General features: G+C 40.2%; 1 protein-coding gene and 1 long non-coding RNA gene across 2 annotated transcripts in view; one reads left to right on the top strand and one right to left on the bottom strand.

Annotated features, from left to right (window-relative positions):
• The window catches only part of LOC142829600 (uncharacterized), a 67,185-nt gene extending 63,880 nt beyond the window's left edge, over positions 1–3,305 (bottom strand). Inside the window, exon 1 of the long non-coding RNA XR_012904161.1 lies at positions 3,110–3,305. This is a non-coding gene — a long non-coding RNA (uncharacterized LOC142829600). The remainder of the gene's footprint in view (positions 1–3,109) is intronic.
• An 11-nt stretch (positions 3,306–3,316) lies between these two features.
• The window catches only part of GATB (glutamyl-tRNA amidotransferase subunit B), a 72,901-nt gene continuing 57,616 nt past the window's right edge, over positions 3,317–18,601 (top strand). Inside the window, exons 1-2 of the mRNA XM_006111591.4 lie at positions 3,317–3,520; positions 7,095–7,245. Of these exons, the coding sequence (XP_006111653.2) occupies positions 3,354–3,520; positions 7,095–7,245 (318 nt within the window). The 5' untranslated portion in view covers positions 3,317–3,353. The remainder of the gene's footprint in view (positions 3,521–7,094; positions 7,246–18,601) is intronic.

Here is an 18,601-nt window from a genome sequence, read left to right as displayed (position 1 = left end):
AGGACATGATTTATAAACAGATTGTAAAGTGAATGTCCCAGACTAAGGCAGAGAGGAACAAATAATACGGAGGCCTTTACCGCAAAGCAATCTGCTGGGAAAGACAGTTATTCCCTGCTGGCCCTACAATTGATCAGCATCATATGTGTGAAAGAGGGCCAGTCAAAAAGATTTTTAAAAATGGGATTTTCTGGGAAGGGAAGTAAGAAGGTGTAGGGCATCTTGAAGCACAAACAGTGGGTCTTTTTTTCAAAACTATTATTTCAGTGGCAAGCAACTCATTTTTTGGCAGGGAGGGTTGTTTAGGTATGAAAGGGGAACCTTGCAACCTACTAAGTGGCCCTTTCCCTTTTTCAAGTATATATTCAAAAGGGGAGAAATCTGTTAAAATATAGTAGGGCGAGGCTTTAGCTAGTATGGTTTTAATATTTATAAGATTTGAACTTCTTAATTATTATTTGTGAAATCTTCCACTACACCACAATACTGGTCTTAAGAAAAGTACAGTAGCCAAAAACTTGTCATTTTTCCATCAGTAGAAACATAAACACCATATTCAGAAGTGCCTATTTTTATCTACCACTCTCTACAAAGCAGCAAATAACATCCAGAAGCACTTCTGAAGACAACAGTGAAAGAAATGAACGTGTTATCAAAATATCATTCGATTGCATTACAGCCTCATCCCCCAATGAGTTTGCCAGGGATCCCTTGGAGTACTATTAATCTCCAAGGGGGCCCACACGAAAGAACAGGAGTCTGCCCCTATAGCATTAATTTCAAGATAAATAAAATACAATTTTAAAATGTAACTACTCATTAAACAACACTGATCTGCAATTCCAGTTAGGGGGTCTGAACGTGCCAGAACACTACTGTGGGGGGATGATACAAAGGCATCATGGACCTTCTTTCTTTCTTCCAAAAATGAATTCAGCTGCTGTGTCCATTACATCTTTGCTGCAAGATTTTCTTTTGCCTCATTATTTTCTGCTCATCAACCTCTGACAGAATAATGGGGATAATCTCAGAAACTAGTAGCCCCCCAAAATTCTAAATTGTACAAATAAGTAGAAATAAATACCTTAAGCATACCTCTTAAATTGGACTTTTTATAAGGAATATAAAGTCACAGAATTTAAGGTCAGAAGGGATCATCTAATCTGACTTCTTGTACATCACAGAGCACTAACACTAGGCAGTTCCAACACACTAAACCCAACTGAAATGAGTCCCAAGTATTACAATCCACTGGAGACTAGACTGGTATGCATCAAAGGCAGTGAACAGCAGGGATCGAGATGTTTGAGTGCCCATTGCCCATACTGTGGTGGGGAAATGATTAACTGAAAAATACCTATATAATCCCGGCAAGTGACTTGTACCTACACCACAGAGGAAAGAAAACACACCCTAAAATCACTGCTAATCTGACCTGGGAAGAATTCTCTCCTGATTCCACTTGTGATGATCAGTCAGATCCTGAGCATATGAGCAAAAACTAGCTAGCTAGCTATCAGAGGGAGAAAAATGTTCAGTATAATCTCAGAGCTCTGGCCCACACTACTAAACGTCCCTTCTCCAATTGTGGCCAGTTCTGATGCTTCAGAGGAAGGAAATAATTTAAAAACTCCTCTTAGAATGTTTTGGTGTGGAAGAGAAATCCTTCTTGAACCTGCCAGCGACTGGCTGAAACCCTGAAGCTTTCGGAACATAAGACATACAGTGGAAGTAAGCCCCAGGGCTGTTGATCCCTGCTCCTAACCAACACAACCAACCAACCCTATCATACAACTGCACTCATAAATTTGTCCAACTCTCTTAAAACTAATTAATATCCTTCTCACCTCACTAACTCACTTTTTAATTATTTACATTAAAAAAATGCAGAACTATGGAACAAAAATAATATTTATCTTTGCTGAATAATTTGCCCTCCACACCATTCTAAGCATTTTGCAGTCACAACCTCCTTGCGTTTTACATCTTGAGGTTTGGCAAGATGAGAAACATAAAGATTGTAAAATACTAGCTGGTGTCTGTGTGCACTACTGTCCTCTACTGGATGAAATCAGACCTGCTCCAATGTTTGTGATTGATTATCTTTTCCTAGCAGTTGGCCTACTAAAATGACACAAACAACAGTTAATGACTATTCCCATTTAAACTCCACAGGCCTGTAACCTAGGACAAAGTTGTTAATTTTATTCTCCATCCCTTATAGCTGTATTAATAGCAACTGCGATGTTTACATAGTTTGTGACAATGAATGGTTATTACTATTCAATCCTTTGTATTACAGTAACTCGAGTCCCTACTAACATTATGGCCTTTTTGTCGTAAGTGCTCTGCATACACGTAGTAAAACACTCTCTATCCTAAAGAATTTATAATATAAACAAGATGGACACAGGGTGAGAGTGACTGGCATTCTAGCAATCTCAGGGCCATACCATGCAGGTTTCTGTATTTGCCTGTGTAGAGCCAAAGATTAGCCAAACAGAGCAGCTTGCATCATCAGTGCTTAAATAAAAAATCAGCACCTAACTATAAAATCTATTCTAGCAACCTCCAGGATTGTTATTTTACATAGCATGAGCCTGCATACTGCAAGCACTGTAGCATCAAGTATCAAGGCTTATGAAACCTCTTTGGTGTTACAGCAAGATGTTTTGATGAAATGCATTAATGTCTTTTGTCACCATATGAAACTGTCCTTTGGGATGAGTTAACTGGAAAGCCTATGGGCCTGGAGGTATTTGATTATAAAACAAGAGTTTCTTTAGATTGGCCCTTGCCCAGAGATGATAACAATCCAAAGTGGCTGAGTATGGGTGGAGCATGGGAGCAGGCAGATTTGCAGCTGATCAGTGACATAAGGCCAGATGGAGAGAGATGAGGAGAATTTATGATGCACAACTTTTTCAAACTGGACTCCATGTATTTCGTATTTACAAAAGGTTAACGAGGAGCAGGAACTGGGTGCAAACCCTGGAGCCCAACTTTCCCATCTCTGAAATAAGCCCCAAATCCCCGGCTCCTGAGCTGCGGGGCTCTGGATGGAGATGAGATTTCCGGGAGCCGGGCCCGGCCCTGCGGTGCTGGCTACCTGTGCATCAGGTGACGCTTCTTCCCCCAACACAGCACGTGCCGTCACCGCCACCCGCGGGAGCGTCAGGCTCCAGGGAGGGCGCCGGGCGCTGGAACAAGATCAATCGACTTCGCTTGGCCTGGCGGGGGTTGTAGTTTCGCTGCCCCACTCCGCTTCGCCGTCTCTCCCCACGAAACTACGTTTCCCAGAAGGCGCCGCGGCCGCAGCTGGGTCAGCTGATCAATCACCAGCCTAGAGCAAGATGGCGGCCTCCATGTTGTGCCGCTATCGAGGCTCGCTTCTGGCTCGGCACGGCAGAGCCGGGGGTGTCACCGGCTTGCACGCAGGACCGAGCCGGAGAAGGGCGCAGGCCGCAGGGCCCATCGCTTCCGGCCAAAGAGCGGGGAATAGTCCTGCGGGAGAGCTGGGGTAAGGCTCGGGCATGGGAACTTCAGCTGGACTGGGGTAGAGCCAGCTCAGCGCTGAGTATCCAACACTCCCTTCTGAAACTTCCCCAGTTTTCCCGACTCCATCCTGTATTCCACAATAGCATGCCCTTATTTGGATTCTCCTCTCACTGTTTTATATGCCTAAATAATCAGTTCCTCGACTACTTCCAGTGTCATCTCTCTTTATATATGGAACTGTCATGAAGGCAGGGGACTAGATTCAATGACCTCTCGAGGTCCCTTCCAGTTCTAGTGTTCTATGATTCTATTCTATCCCTTTTCCTCCAGCTTCATAACTTCATCACCCACGTTTCCCCTCCCTTTCTCAGTTTCTCACCAGTTCCTGTAAATCAGATAGCTTTAATAACATTTTTCTAATGTTTCAAATAAAGTTTACAAAATACAAGTTAAAAAAGGAAATCACTATTCATCTGGGGTAAAGCTTGGGTTAAGAGGAGTTGCAAGTGTCAGTTTACTCAGTTAATTGGATAAATAGGTTACATAACCAGCATTGTCCCAGATTAAGGTGGGTGAGTGTTTGAAATGTCAATGAATAAGTGTCGTCAGTGATGCCACCCATAAAGGGTTTCGAGTCACAGTTTGTGGCAGTTGAGCGCATAGGCACATAAATGGAGTGAATCCCTTGGTCTATCAGTGGCTTGTGGGTCATCATCTTATTCCTGTTGCTGAAATAACTGGTTTTTAAGAACTTTCTGAATCAAAGGAGATTTAGAAGTTCATTAGCTGCAAGGATTTGAATTGTACTTTTCCTCCACTAGTTTAACATAATATAACATAGACTTCAGCTGCAGTTGCATGCTACAGTGATTGGTTTTAGACAAATCTAATATAAATAAAGCACTGTACGGAATTGCAGGGACTTTCAGTTAGGGCAATTTCAGCTCTGATGCAATCTGATATTTATGTAGAGACATCTGCACCTCAGTAGACCCAAGGCTGTGACTATGTGCATCTGAATGCAAGACAAGGACCTTTACATACAAAACTTTGAAAAAGGATACTCATATTAGAAAGGAGAATTTTAAGGGGATATTTTCAGGTGAAATTATGTCCAAAATTTAGGTATAAACAAGCTTTTCCCCAAACCTTTGTGATAGAAATATTTTCATGAAATATTTGAAAATTGCAGTGAAAATCATTTTAAGCCATCATTCTTCTTTGGAGTACTGCAGTATTGTATGTGAAATTGACTAGGAACAGGCTATAGATGCAAATTAAACAGATTGTTTTTTCACCATCTACTCTGAACTGAGATCAGAGGTCAAAATGAGAGGTGACAAGGTAGTCTAAATTTCCACTTATTTATAACATAAAATGAGATACCAATCACAGTAGATTGTACAGGTACTTGTAATTTGGTTACTCTACTTACTGGTATGTGCATATTAAGCAGTGAAGTAATGTCATGTTGATATTAAAATTGACATAATTGATTCAAAATTAAGATTGGGTTCACATGAATGCAAACTATTCGTATCCATCACAGCTATTGTTTCTGGTCTTCTGTAGATCAAGGCAAATACTGTATCATGGGTTTGCAACATAATAGCTAGATATATACTTGCTTTTTTAAATGAAACCTGAGAACAAGGTTCCCGCTTCCTTTTTCCACCCATGAGCAAAATAAATTTTGTGTGCACCAAGGCATGTGTAGATGTGCACCACCCATAGAAGCACATGCTGCTGACTGTGGATAGCTGTGGACACGCTGCTAATCAGCTGGACAGTATATGTATCTCTTCTGTGTGGCCACCCAGGTGCTCAGTGTACCAGGAACACTTTCTGAGAACCTGAAGCATAAGATGCAGCCACCATAAAAAAAGTAATTGACTGCCAAATCCCACCACAAGCCAGTCTGATGTGCTTCTTTGTTGAGAAAAATGCAGGAAAAAAACCAGCAGAAATAATGAAAGCAAAATGAGGTGTCCCAGTCTTGTAAATACTTGCACATATGCTTAATTTTACTGCCATGAGTCCTCCTGTTAATTTAATTCCCATGGGTTTCACTGAAATCAGTGGGACTTATCTGGATAGTAAAGCTAAGACATGTCTAAAAGTTGGGGGATTTAGAGCCTTAGATATTAATTCTGTCTGCTTTCTGAAACATAGCTAATGAGCCTTGTTTTTTTTTATTTAGTTAGTTATTTTTACAAATATGATTTTTGTAGTCTCACTCAACACATGGGCTACATCTAGACTGGCATGATTTTCCGGAAATGCTTTTAACGGAAAAGTTTTCCGTTAAAAGCATTTTCGGAAAAGAGCGTCTAGATTGGCATGGACGCTTTTCCGCAAAAGCACTTTTTGCGGAAAAGCGTCCGTGGCTAATCTAGACACGCTTTTGCGCAAAAAAGCCCCGATCACCATTTTCGCGATCGGGGCTTTTTTGCACAAAACAAATCTCAGCTGTCTACACTGGCCCTTTTGCGCAAAAGTTTTGCACAAAGGGACTTTTGCCCGAATGGGAGCAGCATAGTATTTCCGCAAAAAGCACTGATTTCTTACAGTTCTTATGTTACAGTAGGAAGTCAGTGCTTTTGCAGAAATTCAAGCGGCCAGTGTAGACAGCTGGCAAGTTTTTCTGGAAAAACAGCTGATTTTCTGGAAAAACTGGCCAGTCTAGACACAGCCATGGAGAAAAACTATTTGTTGTAAAATATTTTATTTCAATGCCTGAAAATTAACCTTAAGTGACAGTATTCCCATTCCCTTAATCAGTTTTTGGCAGTGATATCATCAATGGTTGCAGGAGCAAGACAGAACCCCGAACTCAACTCTTGACAGCTCAAGCTTATTCAGTTCACTTTTGGAAAAAAATATGCTGCATTTGATGTATTTGTTTAATGTTTTTCCATAACCCACTTATTGACTATATCTATCTTGGTACTTAATATTGCTTTACTATCTTGCCATAAAAACCTGACTTCACCAGTGAAATATTATATTAATGTCACTTCATTCGTGCAAGGCCAGATAATTACTTACAGAAACTGTCAAGCAATTCACAGTGTGAAGGTGACCCCCATCTCTTGCCTATATAAAGGTTATGGATGTGAGAATTGCAATTACTTTTCAGATGATATGGAGAAGCTTATTCTTGTGGAGTATGCTCAGAGAGCAGTGGCTCTCTAGTGAAAATGATGATTTCTTTATTATTGGACTACTACTGTTTATGCTAATACAACTTGCAAGTGACTAGCTGATAATGTATACATAATTGATATGCCACCTGTCAGTTGGAGATTTATCAAAGTACATGAAATGCAACTGATATTTATAATTTCTGTTGGTACAAAATGGGGGTTGATCAAGCAAGCTGTTACTCATGTTGGTTTACTTTGCTGATTTAGACCTTTTATTTTTCCTACGTATTTTCTACCTGTATATAATGAAAAAGTTTTCCCCATATTTCAGCATAGTGCTACAATTTGGTACAGGTATTGTGAGGTTGGTTTTGTTTTGTAGTGTTTGCAAGTTTATGGATATTAATAGAGGATATACTAATCATGTTTCCTTTTTCCTGCTCTTTTCAGTGTTGCTCCATGGGTAGCAGTGGTGGGTCTGGAAATTCATGCACAGATCAGTTCCAGCTCAAAGCTTTTCTCTGGCTCCCAAGTCCATTTTGCAGCACCACCTAATTCTTTGGTTTCTTTCTTTGATGCTTCTCTACCAGGAACTTTACCAGTAAGTTGCATTTCTTTTTAATTTGTCTCATTACAGAGTGTTAACATGTTTGTGGAGCACACTTTGAAGCACAATTCTTCTCTTGTTTTTCATGAGTCTGTTTTCTAGTGCTGGTTCCCCTCCTCCTCCCCCCCAAACTTTGGTTCATTATTTCATTTCTGTGTACTTATTCTATAACTTGACCACCATGGACATCTGACAATTCCTACTAAGAAAAAAAACTCAGAAATCTCTTGCAGAGATTTAATAGCAATTTCCTTTTGCAGTCAGAGTTCATGTATTTGCATGGCAATATTACTTCCGTTAATGTTACTGTATTTGGTGATATGAAGTACTGGAAGTTCATTAAATGTGAGAACATGTATAAAATACTAGGAGTAAGGTTAAGATTTTGTCATGGTTATTTTCAGTAAACATTACAGACATGTCATGGGTAGTAAACAAAAATTCACAGAAGCTAAAATACTTTTAAGAAATAAAGTTACTAAAAATAATTGAATGGGGCCTTGCAGGGGATGAGTGAAGCCTGAGCTCCACAGTGAGGGATGAGAGTTTGAGATCTGCTATGGGAGGGTCCAACACCTGCTGCTCAGGGATCCAGGACCCCTGCCATTTGTGATATCTCAGAGCACCTGGGTCCCCACCATCCCAGAGCACAGGGCTGAAGTTGAAGTGGAAAATGTAACAGGAGTATCTGTAAGCATGATTTTCATGTAAAAATGCTATCCTTACCTATAACTTGAGTGATGAGAGGATAAAAGATAGAAAGGGAAATAAGAGCAACCCAGGGAATTACATACTAGCCAGCTTAACTTCTGTATGAGGAAAAATAATGGAGAAAATAATTAAGGAATCTATTTGCAAACATCTAAAAGATAACAAGTTGATAAGTAACAGTGTGGGCTTGTCACGCCAGGATAATGAGCCTTGTGGATGATGGGAGGAGATATGGGTGGTGGTGGTAGATGTGGTATATCTAGATTTTAGTAAAGCTTTTTGTACAGTCTCACATGACCTTCTTATTAACAAACTAGAGAAAGACAACCTAGATGGAGCTACTATGAGGTGGGTGCATAACTAGTTGGATAACCATTCCCAGAAAGTGGTTATGAATGGTTCACAGTCATGCTGGAAGTGCATAACAAGGGTTCCACAGGGATCAGTTCTGGGACCAGTTCTGTTCAATATGTTCATCACTGATTTAGATAATAGCACAGAGAGTATGCTTAATAAGTTTGTGGAAGATACTAACCTGGGAGGGCTTGCAAATAGGGATGTGAATTTTTACTCAGTTAAGAACAGAAAAGAACAGTAAAAATTACTGAAGGTCTAGAAAACATGACCTATGAAGGAAGATTAACATATTGGATTGGTCTGAAAAAGAGGAAACTGAGATTGGATGTAGCAGTTTTCAAGTTGTTAAGGATGGGGGGATGAAAAATTGTTCTCCTTAACCTCTGATGATAGGACAAGAAGCAATGGATTTTAATTGTAAGTAAGGGAAGTTTAGGTGGTACATTATGAAAAACTTCTAAACAGGGTGGTTAAATACTGGAATAAATTGTGTCCCCCTAGGGAAGTTGTGTGATCTCCATCATTGGAGAGTAAGATCGGGTTAAACAAACACCTGTTAGGGATGGTCTAGATCAGGCGTCTCAAACTCAGTTAACCTTAGGGCCACTGCCAGTCCTTTAAATCCTCCTAGTGGGCCAATGGGCAACCCCCTTCTGGCAGGACTCAGGAGCTGCTCCAGACTGGCTGGTGATTTAAAACTCTCTGCTGACACCACTGGCAGCACAGTAGGGTTAGAGCAGCTTCCAGCGGCTAACTCCATGCTAATGACAGCATGTCCCTGTGGCCCAGGGAAGGTCTGTACAGAGCGGTGAAACAGAGCAACTGGGCTGGCCCTGGAGTGGAGCAGAGGCTACTGCATCACTCCATTTCCCCTTAGCTCTTGCTATTTCAGTGTGTGCGAGGGGGCCAACTCCTGCTGCTGCCCCCAGTAATCCCCGAGGCCATGTCCCTCAGCGGAGGGGGCTGGAGGGAAGGTATGCAATATTGGGGCGGGGAGAAGGCAGAGCAGGGGTGTGAAGAAGTGGGGTAGGGGGTTGGATTAGGGGCTGGGTACAGGCATACTCTCCCGGGCTGCTGGGACTCACATGGCAACAGTTGCATGTAGGCCGGATTGTGGAACTGCTCAGGTCATGAGTTTGAGACCTCTGGTTTGGCTGGTGTTTGGTTCTGCCATGAGTGCAGGGGACTGGATTCAATGACATCTTGAAGTCCCTTAGAGTTCTATGATTGTATGAGCATCTTAGAATTCTAGTTAGCCATTTGACATTACTTTGCCATATGTGTATTCATGTAGCTGCCATTTCTTATTTGGAATGTCTCAGTCTTATGTGGTGGTCTAAGCAAAAACCACGCTTTGGAAAAGCGTGAACCATACTTATTATTTGTCTGTTTGTAATACCCTGAAGATAATGAGACTTTCCAGACAGGTTAAAAAAAAGGGGGTTAACAAGGAGTTGCCTTGAGAATTTATTCAAAGAAGGGGTAAGGTGGCTATCAGTCTCTTCTACATGCTGGTGTTTTGGGGAAATAACTTCCTCCCACATTTTATTTATTCTGTCACCTCCCTCTTACGTCCCCCTTCCAATTCATCTTTGGTTTATTCTCTCAAGTCACATTTTAACACCTTTTAATATGGTTGTATTTTGAGGTGGGCATGATGGTGCTATAAATACTTGCTCATTGTAAAGCTCCCTGGGATCCTTTTTGGTGTCAGGTACTAGGTACAAACTTGGTTTGCAGACAAAATAACCACTGAACAAGATTATTGTTGTACCATAACAAATATGCTCTTTAGAAAGGAATGACATTGGTGCCAAATTATTTAAAGTAAAAGTGCCTCCCCTAATGTATTTATTGGATGTAAACACTGAATTCTTATTGAAACCTTCTACGTTTGTTTACAGTGCTATTTGAAGCTTTTATTTTCTTCACTGAAAAATAGCTTAGGTAGGATTCTGAAATTGTGAATAAACCTAGAAGAAGATGGTTGGGATCTTAAGGGAATCCAGGCAGTGAGGGGAGTAACTTGTGAGGCTTGGGAAGAGAAATTATGGTGACAAGTCACAGTTTGTGAAAGTATTAGATGGTTGAAGAAATGGTGTTCTGGTAGCTCCTGATAGTTTGTACTAGGATCTGAGTTCAATGCCAAATCAAGGCTCTTTCATATATGAAAGCACAAAATCTGGACCTATATTAGAGATGGTGAAAATCTTGTAAGATTGTCAGTTCTCAAGAGATTGGCGCTATCTTGGGAGCACATTGTATGACAGTGGCTTCTTTGAGGAGTTTTTGGCTCCACCTGAACTGCAGAATAAGCCCCTTCCAGTTTTGGATGCAGCCTATAACCAAAATCAGAATGGCAGATTCAGATCTCAACACCTCCTTACCCACTGAAACTGAAAGTGGGATTTGAATTCAATAAATTTGTTTTGGCTCATCTAGTTAACATTTTGTTAATGATGTGGGGGAAATCATACTTAAATCATATCTTTAATCAAAATGGAAGTTTTCCCAGGAAAGAGTAAATAAAAATGTGAGCAGGTTAAACATGGAAGTTGGTAGAGTGTTTCCCCTTTCATATATTTCTTGTCTTTCTTACTCTTGTTTTTTAATTAATTTCTGTGCTTCATAGGGGGAATGGTGGTTGCCTTCGTGATTGTTCCCTGGTGGAAAATCATAGGCCCTAGCAGATGCAGGCTTTTGCAGAGAAGATAACTGCACCTGATTAGTAGGCAGCATGATAGTTAGTTAATTAAAAATTAGCGATCCTGCACTTGTTCACGTCCACCAACTGCTTTTATCTGTACAAGGAAAAAAAATCTCATTCCCAGTGTGGTGAGAGCAGAGTTGAAAGTGAATATTTAAAAGTTCTTGTACTTGTATGTAAGAATGTGATATGGAATCCTTTCTTTAGTATCAACCTTGTTTTTCTGTAGTACTTGCTGCATTAGCCAAGGCTGATATTTGCTTTTACAGTATAAATGGAAACTTATTTATTTAAGCAGGGAATTTTAGAATTTGTATTAGTAATGTGTGGAGAAATGTAGTAGATAATATTTTTGGAAATGTTTTAAATATAATTTGGCCTCCAGTATTTTAGACCAAAATATTTTGCCAGTGTTACAGTTGTTGCATTTTGCATCTTTAGACTCTATATGAATAATAGTTTCTTTGAACTTTTTGTTTTGCAAAGAAGCTGACAAAGAAAAGCAATGTTTTAGTAGCACTGAGCATAATATTTGTACTTTGTAATAGAGAATAACTACAGTAATAGATGTTCTAAATGTCACAGGAATTTAAATTTAGTGAGACAGTTGCAGCAAGGATCATGTCTGCATTACTGCTCCCCCATAACGCTTCACTCTTGGCCTTAGGAGATGCAGCTCCAGAGATGACTGACATGATTGTCATATGTTTTTCTTACAGGTTGAGTCCAGATGTGATGTACCGCTGATGACTATCATATGTAGGAGGAGGGGCAGAAGTCTGTCTCTTCTGTCCTGTCCTAACTATCTTTTGCCTTTATAGTGCAGTGCAATTCATTCTCCTGCCTCTAGTACTCTGCAAGTGGTTCACCAGAAACAATATGTCAGAGGGTCATAATCATTTCACTGTCTTGCTGCTCTTGGTGAAACAGCTATGGGCATGAACATCTGCTCCGGTGTAGGCAAGGTCAGAAATGGATTTAATAGTTTGTTTCTCTCTTCTTCCCCCTTATTCTTCCCAAAGAGTTCTTACAGAAGTGAGGGATCACATCTGTATTGTTTTCAAACATACTCTGTCTCTATGCTACAATACAAATGTGTTCCACTTGCCCTAGAACTTTTAGAGGAGTCACAGTTAAGCCCTTAACTAAGCTTTCAGTGATGCCATTTTTCCAAGAACCTATACTATTCTCCATAGTTGCATGGTGCATTCAAATCTTGTAGGGTTCTGCTTTCTTGTGGCATTGCATAGGGGCTCTCAAAGCTTTATAATGCACAGAAGCATAACCTTTTTGCACCATATTTTATGTCCCATTAAAAATACAGCAAATTTGACAGCATCTGCCTTAAAACAGCGCGAGTTTTACTTTTCTTTGGGTATAAATAAATGTTGTTTAAGTGTTAGTGACCTTCTCCCCTGAAGATTCTACAGATGACAGGTATGGCATCTCAGGTTCATAGTTTCTATGGTGGGAAGGGACAGTTATGTTCATCTTGTCTAATCCCCATGCAGCACAGACCTTAGAACTCCCTCCCCAACCCTCCATTCAAAATAATTCTTAGAGCCAGTATTTTAGGAAAATATCCAGTCTTAATTTAAAAATTGTCAGTTTTAAAAGGAATCCACCATGACCCTGGTTAAATTTTTCCAAAGATTAATTACCCTCACTGTTAAAAATTTACATCTTATTTCCTAGCCGGAATGTGTCTAGCTTCTTTTTACAATGAAGCTAGTTTTTAATGCATTTAACATGTGCCATGTTAATTTTGTATCATTCTGGTTTTGTAATCAACATCAGCTTTATTACTTATATCAGGTTAGTTTGACAGGATCTATTTTCCATAAACCCATGTTGATTTGCATTAATTACATTTCCCTCTTTTAGTTTTTTATTAATGAAATCCTGTGTCAGCCACTACAGTATCTTGCCAGGGATTAATGTCAGGATGACAGGCCTATAATTACTCGGGGTCACTCCATTTACCAGTTTTTAAAAATGATACGACATTAGCTCCTTTTCAGTTTTCTGGAATTTCCCCGGGACACTAACATTTATTGGAAAATCAGTGTTGACGGTCAAACATCTCCTTGACTTATAGCCAAGAGTTTTAAAATAGGTGGGTATCGGAACCTGCTTATTTAAAACAGTCTGACCACAATATCTTTTGTTCACTATCATTTAAAGATACCAGTAGAATGGAAAGCATATAATAACACTATGATCAGACAATATTACCTGTTTTTTCACCCAAGTACAGACCCGAAATATTTATTAAGCCCATCTACCTTTTCTTTAGCATTGAGAATATTACTATTTCCATTTAGTATGAGCTGATACAATTGTCCGGATTATTTTGGTTCCTAAATTATTTTAAAATTCCTAATTTCTGATTTGTAGTCATTACTATCAAATTTTGTTTTATATTACATCTGCTTTCACTTATTCTCTAAATCAGTGTTTCTCAAAGTGGTCCGTGGACCTACTCTGAGAAGGCCACTAACTGGCTACTCCCATTTGTTTATTTACCAGCTCTGCAACCATGGAGCCTTGTGGCTCCCATTAGCTGCAGTTCACCTTTTGCAGCCAAGGGGAGCCGCGGAAAGCTGAGTGCTGTTTCCCACGGCTCCCCTTGGTTGTAAATGGCGAACTGCACCCAATGGGAGCCACAGGGCTCTGTGACTGCAGAGCCGGTAAATAAACAAAGTGGCCAGTTAGTAGCTTTCTCAGAGTGGGTCTGCAGACCACTTTAAGAAACACTGCTCTAAATCATGTGGTGGTGGTCATTTTTAACCAGCGCAGTCTTCTTCCTAGGTTGTGGCATTTTGGTCATCTAGTAGATGTTCTTAAATTATTCCAAAATACCTTTCACATTTTTCTGATTAAATTCTTCCTCTCAGGTGGTTTGTTCATAGTTGTTTTCATCTTTATGAAATTGGCCCTGATGATAAAGCACCAGATGAGTTGTTGTCTGTTTATAGGACTGAGTGCAAAGAGAGAGTTGGGGCATAAACGGCAGCCACTAAAGACCACTGTGATAGAAAAGCCCGTTGGTATACGACACATCACACATACCATAACTTGTCCTACAACTCTGTTTATAAGCTATGAAAGTGACCTCATTTGAGGCCTGATTGACCTAGTTCATGGGAGCTGAAATCAGGTCTATAGAAAAGGGAATGAAAATTCATCTCTAGATTACTTGAGGTGCCTGAAAAATTGATACCATTATATTTCAAAGACTAAAGCTATGTCTACTGTTTAAAAGCTATAGTCTGTCTTCCCCACTATGGCTGAGGTTTCTAGACAACAATTTCCAACTAAAAACATCTGTGCACTTCTCCATTACAGCTGCTTCTGCACCTTTAAAATGCCTACATTTACACTATTTTTGTTGTTAGTCATAGGAACTTGCTGTATCCTAAGTCTCACTAGTCTTTCTGCACAATAGTCGTTATTCTTCTCCTTAATGGACAAAACCACTGAGCTGTGATTCAGGATTTAAATAGTCAAATGGGAAGTGAACATAAATTGAATGTGTGCTTTGACCACGGATGTGTGTTTCTCAACTGTCAACCATTTAAAAATAACTAAAACCTCCTAATGTATTTTCAGTGTAGTTACAATATAAACTGTACTATTTATATGTTTTTTAAAAGACAAAGATTGCAGATATTTATCAAGAGGATTTTCAAAAGCACTCAGGGATAGCTTAGCTCTGCTCCCATTGAACTCAACTAAATTCCTGTTATTTCAGTGGGACAGAGTTACATCATCGCTGAGCACTTGTGATAATGTCACCCTGGAAGTTTTGAATTTAATGAATCTGCATCCTTCCCATGCCTTCAGCCATCACTTAAGACCTGAACATGACTCTGCCATTCCTGTATCTACCCTGTGCTACTCTTTGCACATTCTCACTGTTGTGCATTTATTTAAGTTTTCCTTCTATTAGTACTGTTCAATGGAGGGATTTTTCAGTCAGTTTGTTTTTCATGTTTTTCTAGCTTCCCAGTTAGAGATGTTTGTAATGGCAGTGGCTCTGGCTTCATCCATTTTACGTGTCCCAGATATTTCCATTTTTTTTTTTGCTGGATAACTTTTGAGATAAGAAATTGTTGGACTCTGATAAATCTCAGGCATTTGTTTTATTTTTTTTCTATGTAATACCTAGTATTTTCCTGAGGCGTTTCCATTCACAGACATTTAGATATCTGTCTGTACCTTTTGTGGATTTCCCAGTGTTCATATTCATATTTAAGCCAGAAATAGAATTAAAGATTCCTAGTTTAGTCTTTAGGTTGCAGATTTTTTTTGTTTAAGATGTTGCTGTTGAATCTTGTTTAAGGTGCCAATTTGTGACATTATTTTCCTTTTCTAAATCCTCTTTGGTTTGCTTGTTCCTGCAAATGTATGTGAACTGATTCACCTGTTGTAATCCTTGCCTCTTAATGTAATGTTTGAGTTGGATGTGTCTGAGGTTCTTGTTACATTTGTTTTTTTCATAACTGATTATTAATCGTTTCTTTCTTGTGATGCTAAACTTTTGATCTTTGCTTGGATTTCGCTTGAGCTGTCCCTTAGAAGAGCTATGATGACAGCAAACATTAGGTCTTCCAGTGTACTACTCTTGAGCCACGCAATGTCTGTGTTGTACCATCTACACTATTTTTCTTATAAAGTCAATGGTAATGCCAGCAGTTAAAGTGAAATGTACATACAGGAAGGCCCTGCTTTACTATGGCCCAGTTTACGACCTCTTGCAGTTATGACCTTTTCCATAAGTGGGGAAGGGGCCGAAATCCACCGACTTACGTCCTCGGCCCCTCATTTACGACGGCATATGACACCTATCGTAAATGCAGGCTCGAGTTGCAACGCCCCCAACTTGCAACGCTATCCCCGGAGCTGATCACATCACAAGTCAGGGGCAGCCTGTACTGTACCCTGATACCAGGTTTTGAAGATGTTAACCATTTTTGTTGGCATATCATAACGCTTACAGTTGTTCCAGACTGAATTGTGATGGTGGCTGTCAAATACTTTCTTAAAATCTTTTAAAGTTTCGATGCTTGGTTTTGCCATTCACTGTTGTCTCCAGTGATTATTCATAGGGTGAAAATGTGGCTGAGACAAGGTCTTCCAGGTCAGAATCCAGCCTGATATTCCATTAGCTTTGCCTTACCTGTTTCTTTTATTCTGCATAAGCTGATACTGCAGAAAACTTGTCAAGGTATGTGATGCCTTACCAATTACTGCAGTTGCTTAGATAACCTTTCTTTGGTATTTTGACTATACTGCCATTTTGTATTGTTCTGGAAACTTCCTGGTCCTCTACTGTTTTGAAATATTCAGTATTTTTATTGATAGTCTCATCATTACAAGTTTTGAACATTTCCCTGGTGAGTTGGTCTTTACCTGTCGGCTTTCCCAGGTTTTAACCTTTTAACTGTATCTTTCTCTCCTTGTTGGTGATGTGAAATGCTACAGTGTCTAGTTCTGGCTGTTTGATGTTTTTGTCAATATCAATAATTCTTTATGGTCTTGGCTTGGATATCATCTCTTCCGAGTGCTCTGCCTATGACTGTGTTCTTTTTCTGTTGTTAAGGTCTTTGTTTACCTTAATAAGCTCTCCAGATGGTGTAAACTTGCCAGTTAGATTCTTGTTGAGTTTGTGATGTGTTACTTTCAGCAACTAGTGTCTCTTTCAGCAACTGCTTCAGCATCTTCAGCGTGTATTTCCTCCATGTTGCTCTGTGCTGCTTTATCGTGTGTTTTTGGCTGCTGCTTTTTCTGAAGGTGTTTTTCAGGACTGATGTTTTGCTTTGGCTTGTTTCCTTTCTTGCTCACGTTTCCATGGATTCTCATGTATTCAGACATTAGCTTTGCTGTCTGGAAATAAACTACAGGCATTGCGACATCTATTATACTACCATACAGAAAGAACCCATGACGTGTCAGTTAACGTCTTGTGATGGTTTTAAGGCGTATAACATCTGACGTGGGTTTCTCAGTTCAATTCAAAATTTGCTGATGTGATGTCCTGTCTGTTAGACATTAGCTGTAAGTTTTCTTGGTGTTCTTGGTTTTGTTTGTCTGAAGTGTGATCTTCAGTCTTGTGGCATACAACCTTGGGGAGTCTGGTTATATGAATATCTCTGTGTGTGAATAGTGTCTCATCAATTGAGCCCTGATACCAGCGCAATTTTGCCAGTCTGGCTCCATTGTCATTTGGGGTCCCAAGGTCATGTTTGCCCCATTGCTTTCTTACTCTGTTGTTGTCATCCCCAACCTTGGCATTGCTAAGCAGATGTCATGTTTGACAATGTGGTCAGTCAGAGTTTGTGGATGGTTATGGAATTGATCTTAGATCTTGTCACCATGGTTGTCTGGTGACACGTAATGTTTATTTTGTAATTTTCATGTTATAGCTGGAAGCTATAGGAAATGTTTCTGCTTTCCTTACTACATAGAGGTTGAACCTCCAAAATCTGAGACACTCTGGTTTGGCGACATCCGTGGTCCAGCAGGACCATGCATGTTGCTGGATCAGAGAACCGTGGACCTGGAAGTGCAAACTGGCTGGGAGCCCTGTCCTCGGGGATCCCCAGCGGAGCATGGCAGAAGCGAGGCACCTGGATTCCTGGCCAGGCTGGGGAGAAGTGGGTCCACAGCAGCTGGGGAGCTCCATCCCCAGGGAGCATCAGTGGTTCAGAGCCTAAGTCCAAGCCTCCAATGGCCTGAGGTAAATAGGATGAGGTTTAATAAGGACAAATGCAAAGTACTCCACTTGGGAAGGAACAATCAGTCTCACACATACAGAATGGAAAGCAACTGTCTAGGAAGGAGTACTGCAGAAAAGGATCTAGTGGTCATAGTGGACCACAAGCTAAATATGAGTCAACAGTGTGATGCTATTGCAAAAAAAGCAAAATGATTCTGGGATACATTAACAGATGTGTTGTGAGCAAGACACGAAGTCATTCTTCTGCTCAACTCTGCACTGATTAGGCCTCAGCTGGAGTATTGTGTCGAGTTCTGGGCACCACATTCCAAGAAAGATGTGGTGAAATTGGAAATGGTCCAGAGAAGAGCAATAAGAGTGATTAAAGGTCTAGAGAACATGACCTATGAAGGAAGACTGAAAGAATTGGGCTTGTTTAGTTTGGAAAGGAGAAGATTTAGAGAGGACATGATAGCAGTTTTCAATTATCTAAAAGGGTGTCACAAGGAGGAGGGAGACAAATTGTTCTCCTTGGCTTCTGAGGATAGGACAAGAAGCAATGGGCTTCAATTGCAGCAAGGGAGGTTTAGGTTGGACATTAGGAAAAACTTCCTAACTGTCAGGGTGGTCAAACACTGGAATAAGTTGCCTAGGGAGGTTGTGGAATCTCCATCTCTGGAGATATTTAAGAGTAGGTTAGATAAATGTCTATCGGGGATGATGTAGACAGTAGTTGGCCCTGCCATGAGGGCAGGAGACTGGACTCGATGACCTCTCAAGGTCTCTTCCAGTTCTTTCCATAGCCTCTACCCTATACGTATGGGGTTCAATCTTTGTTCCTAGATGTATACAGT

The sequence above is a fragment of the Pelodiscus sinensis genome, chromosome 5 (genome assembly GCF_049634645.1).
Source record: "Pelodiscus sinensis isolate JC-2024 chromosome 5, ASM4963464v1, whole genome shotgun sequence".
Taxonomy (NCBI): domain Eukaryota; kingdom Metazoa; phylum Chordata; order Testudines; family Trionychidae; genus Pelodiscus; species Pelodiscus sinensis.
This window is presented reverse-complemented; position numbering and strand designations above follow the sequence as displayed.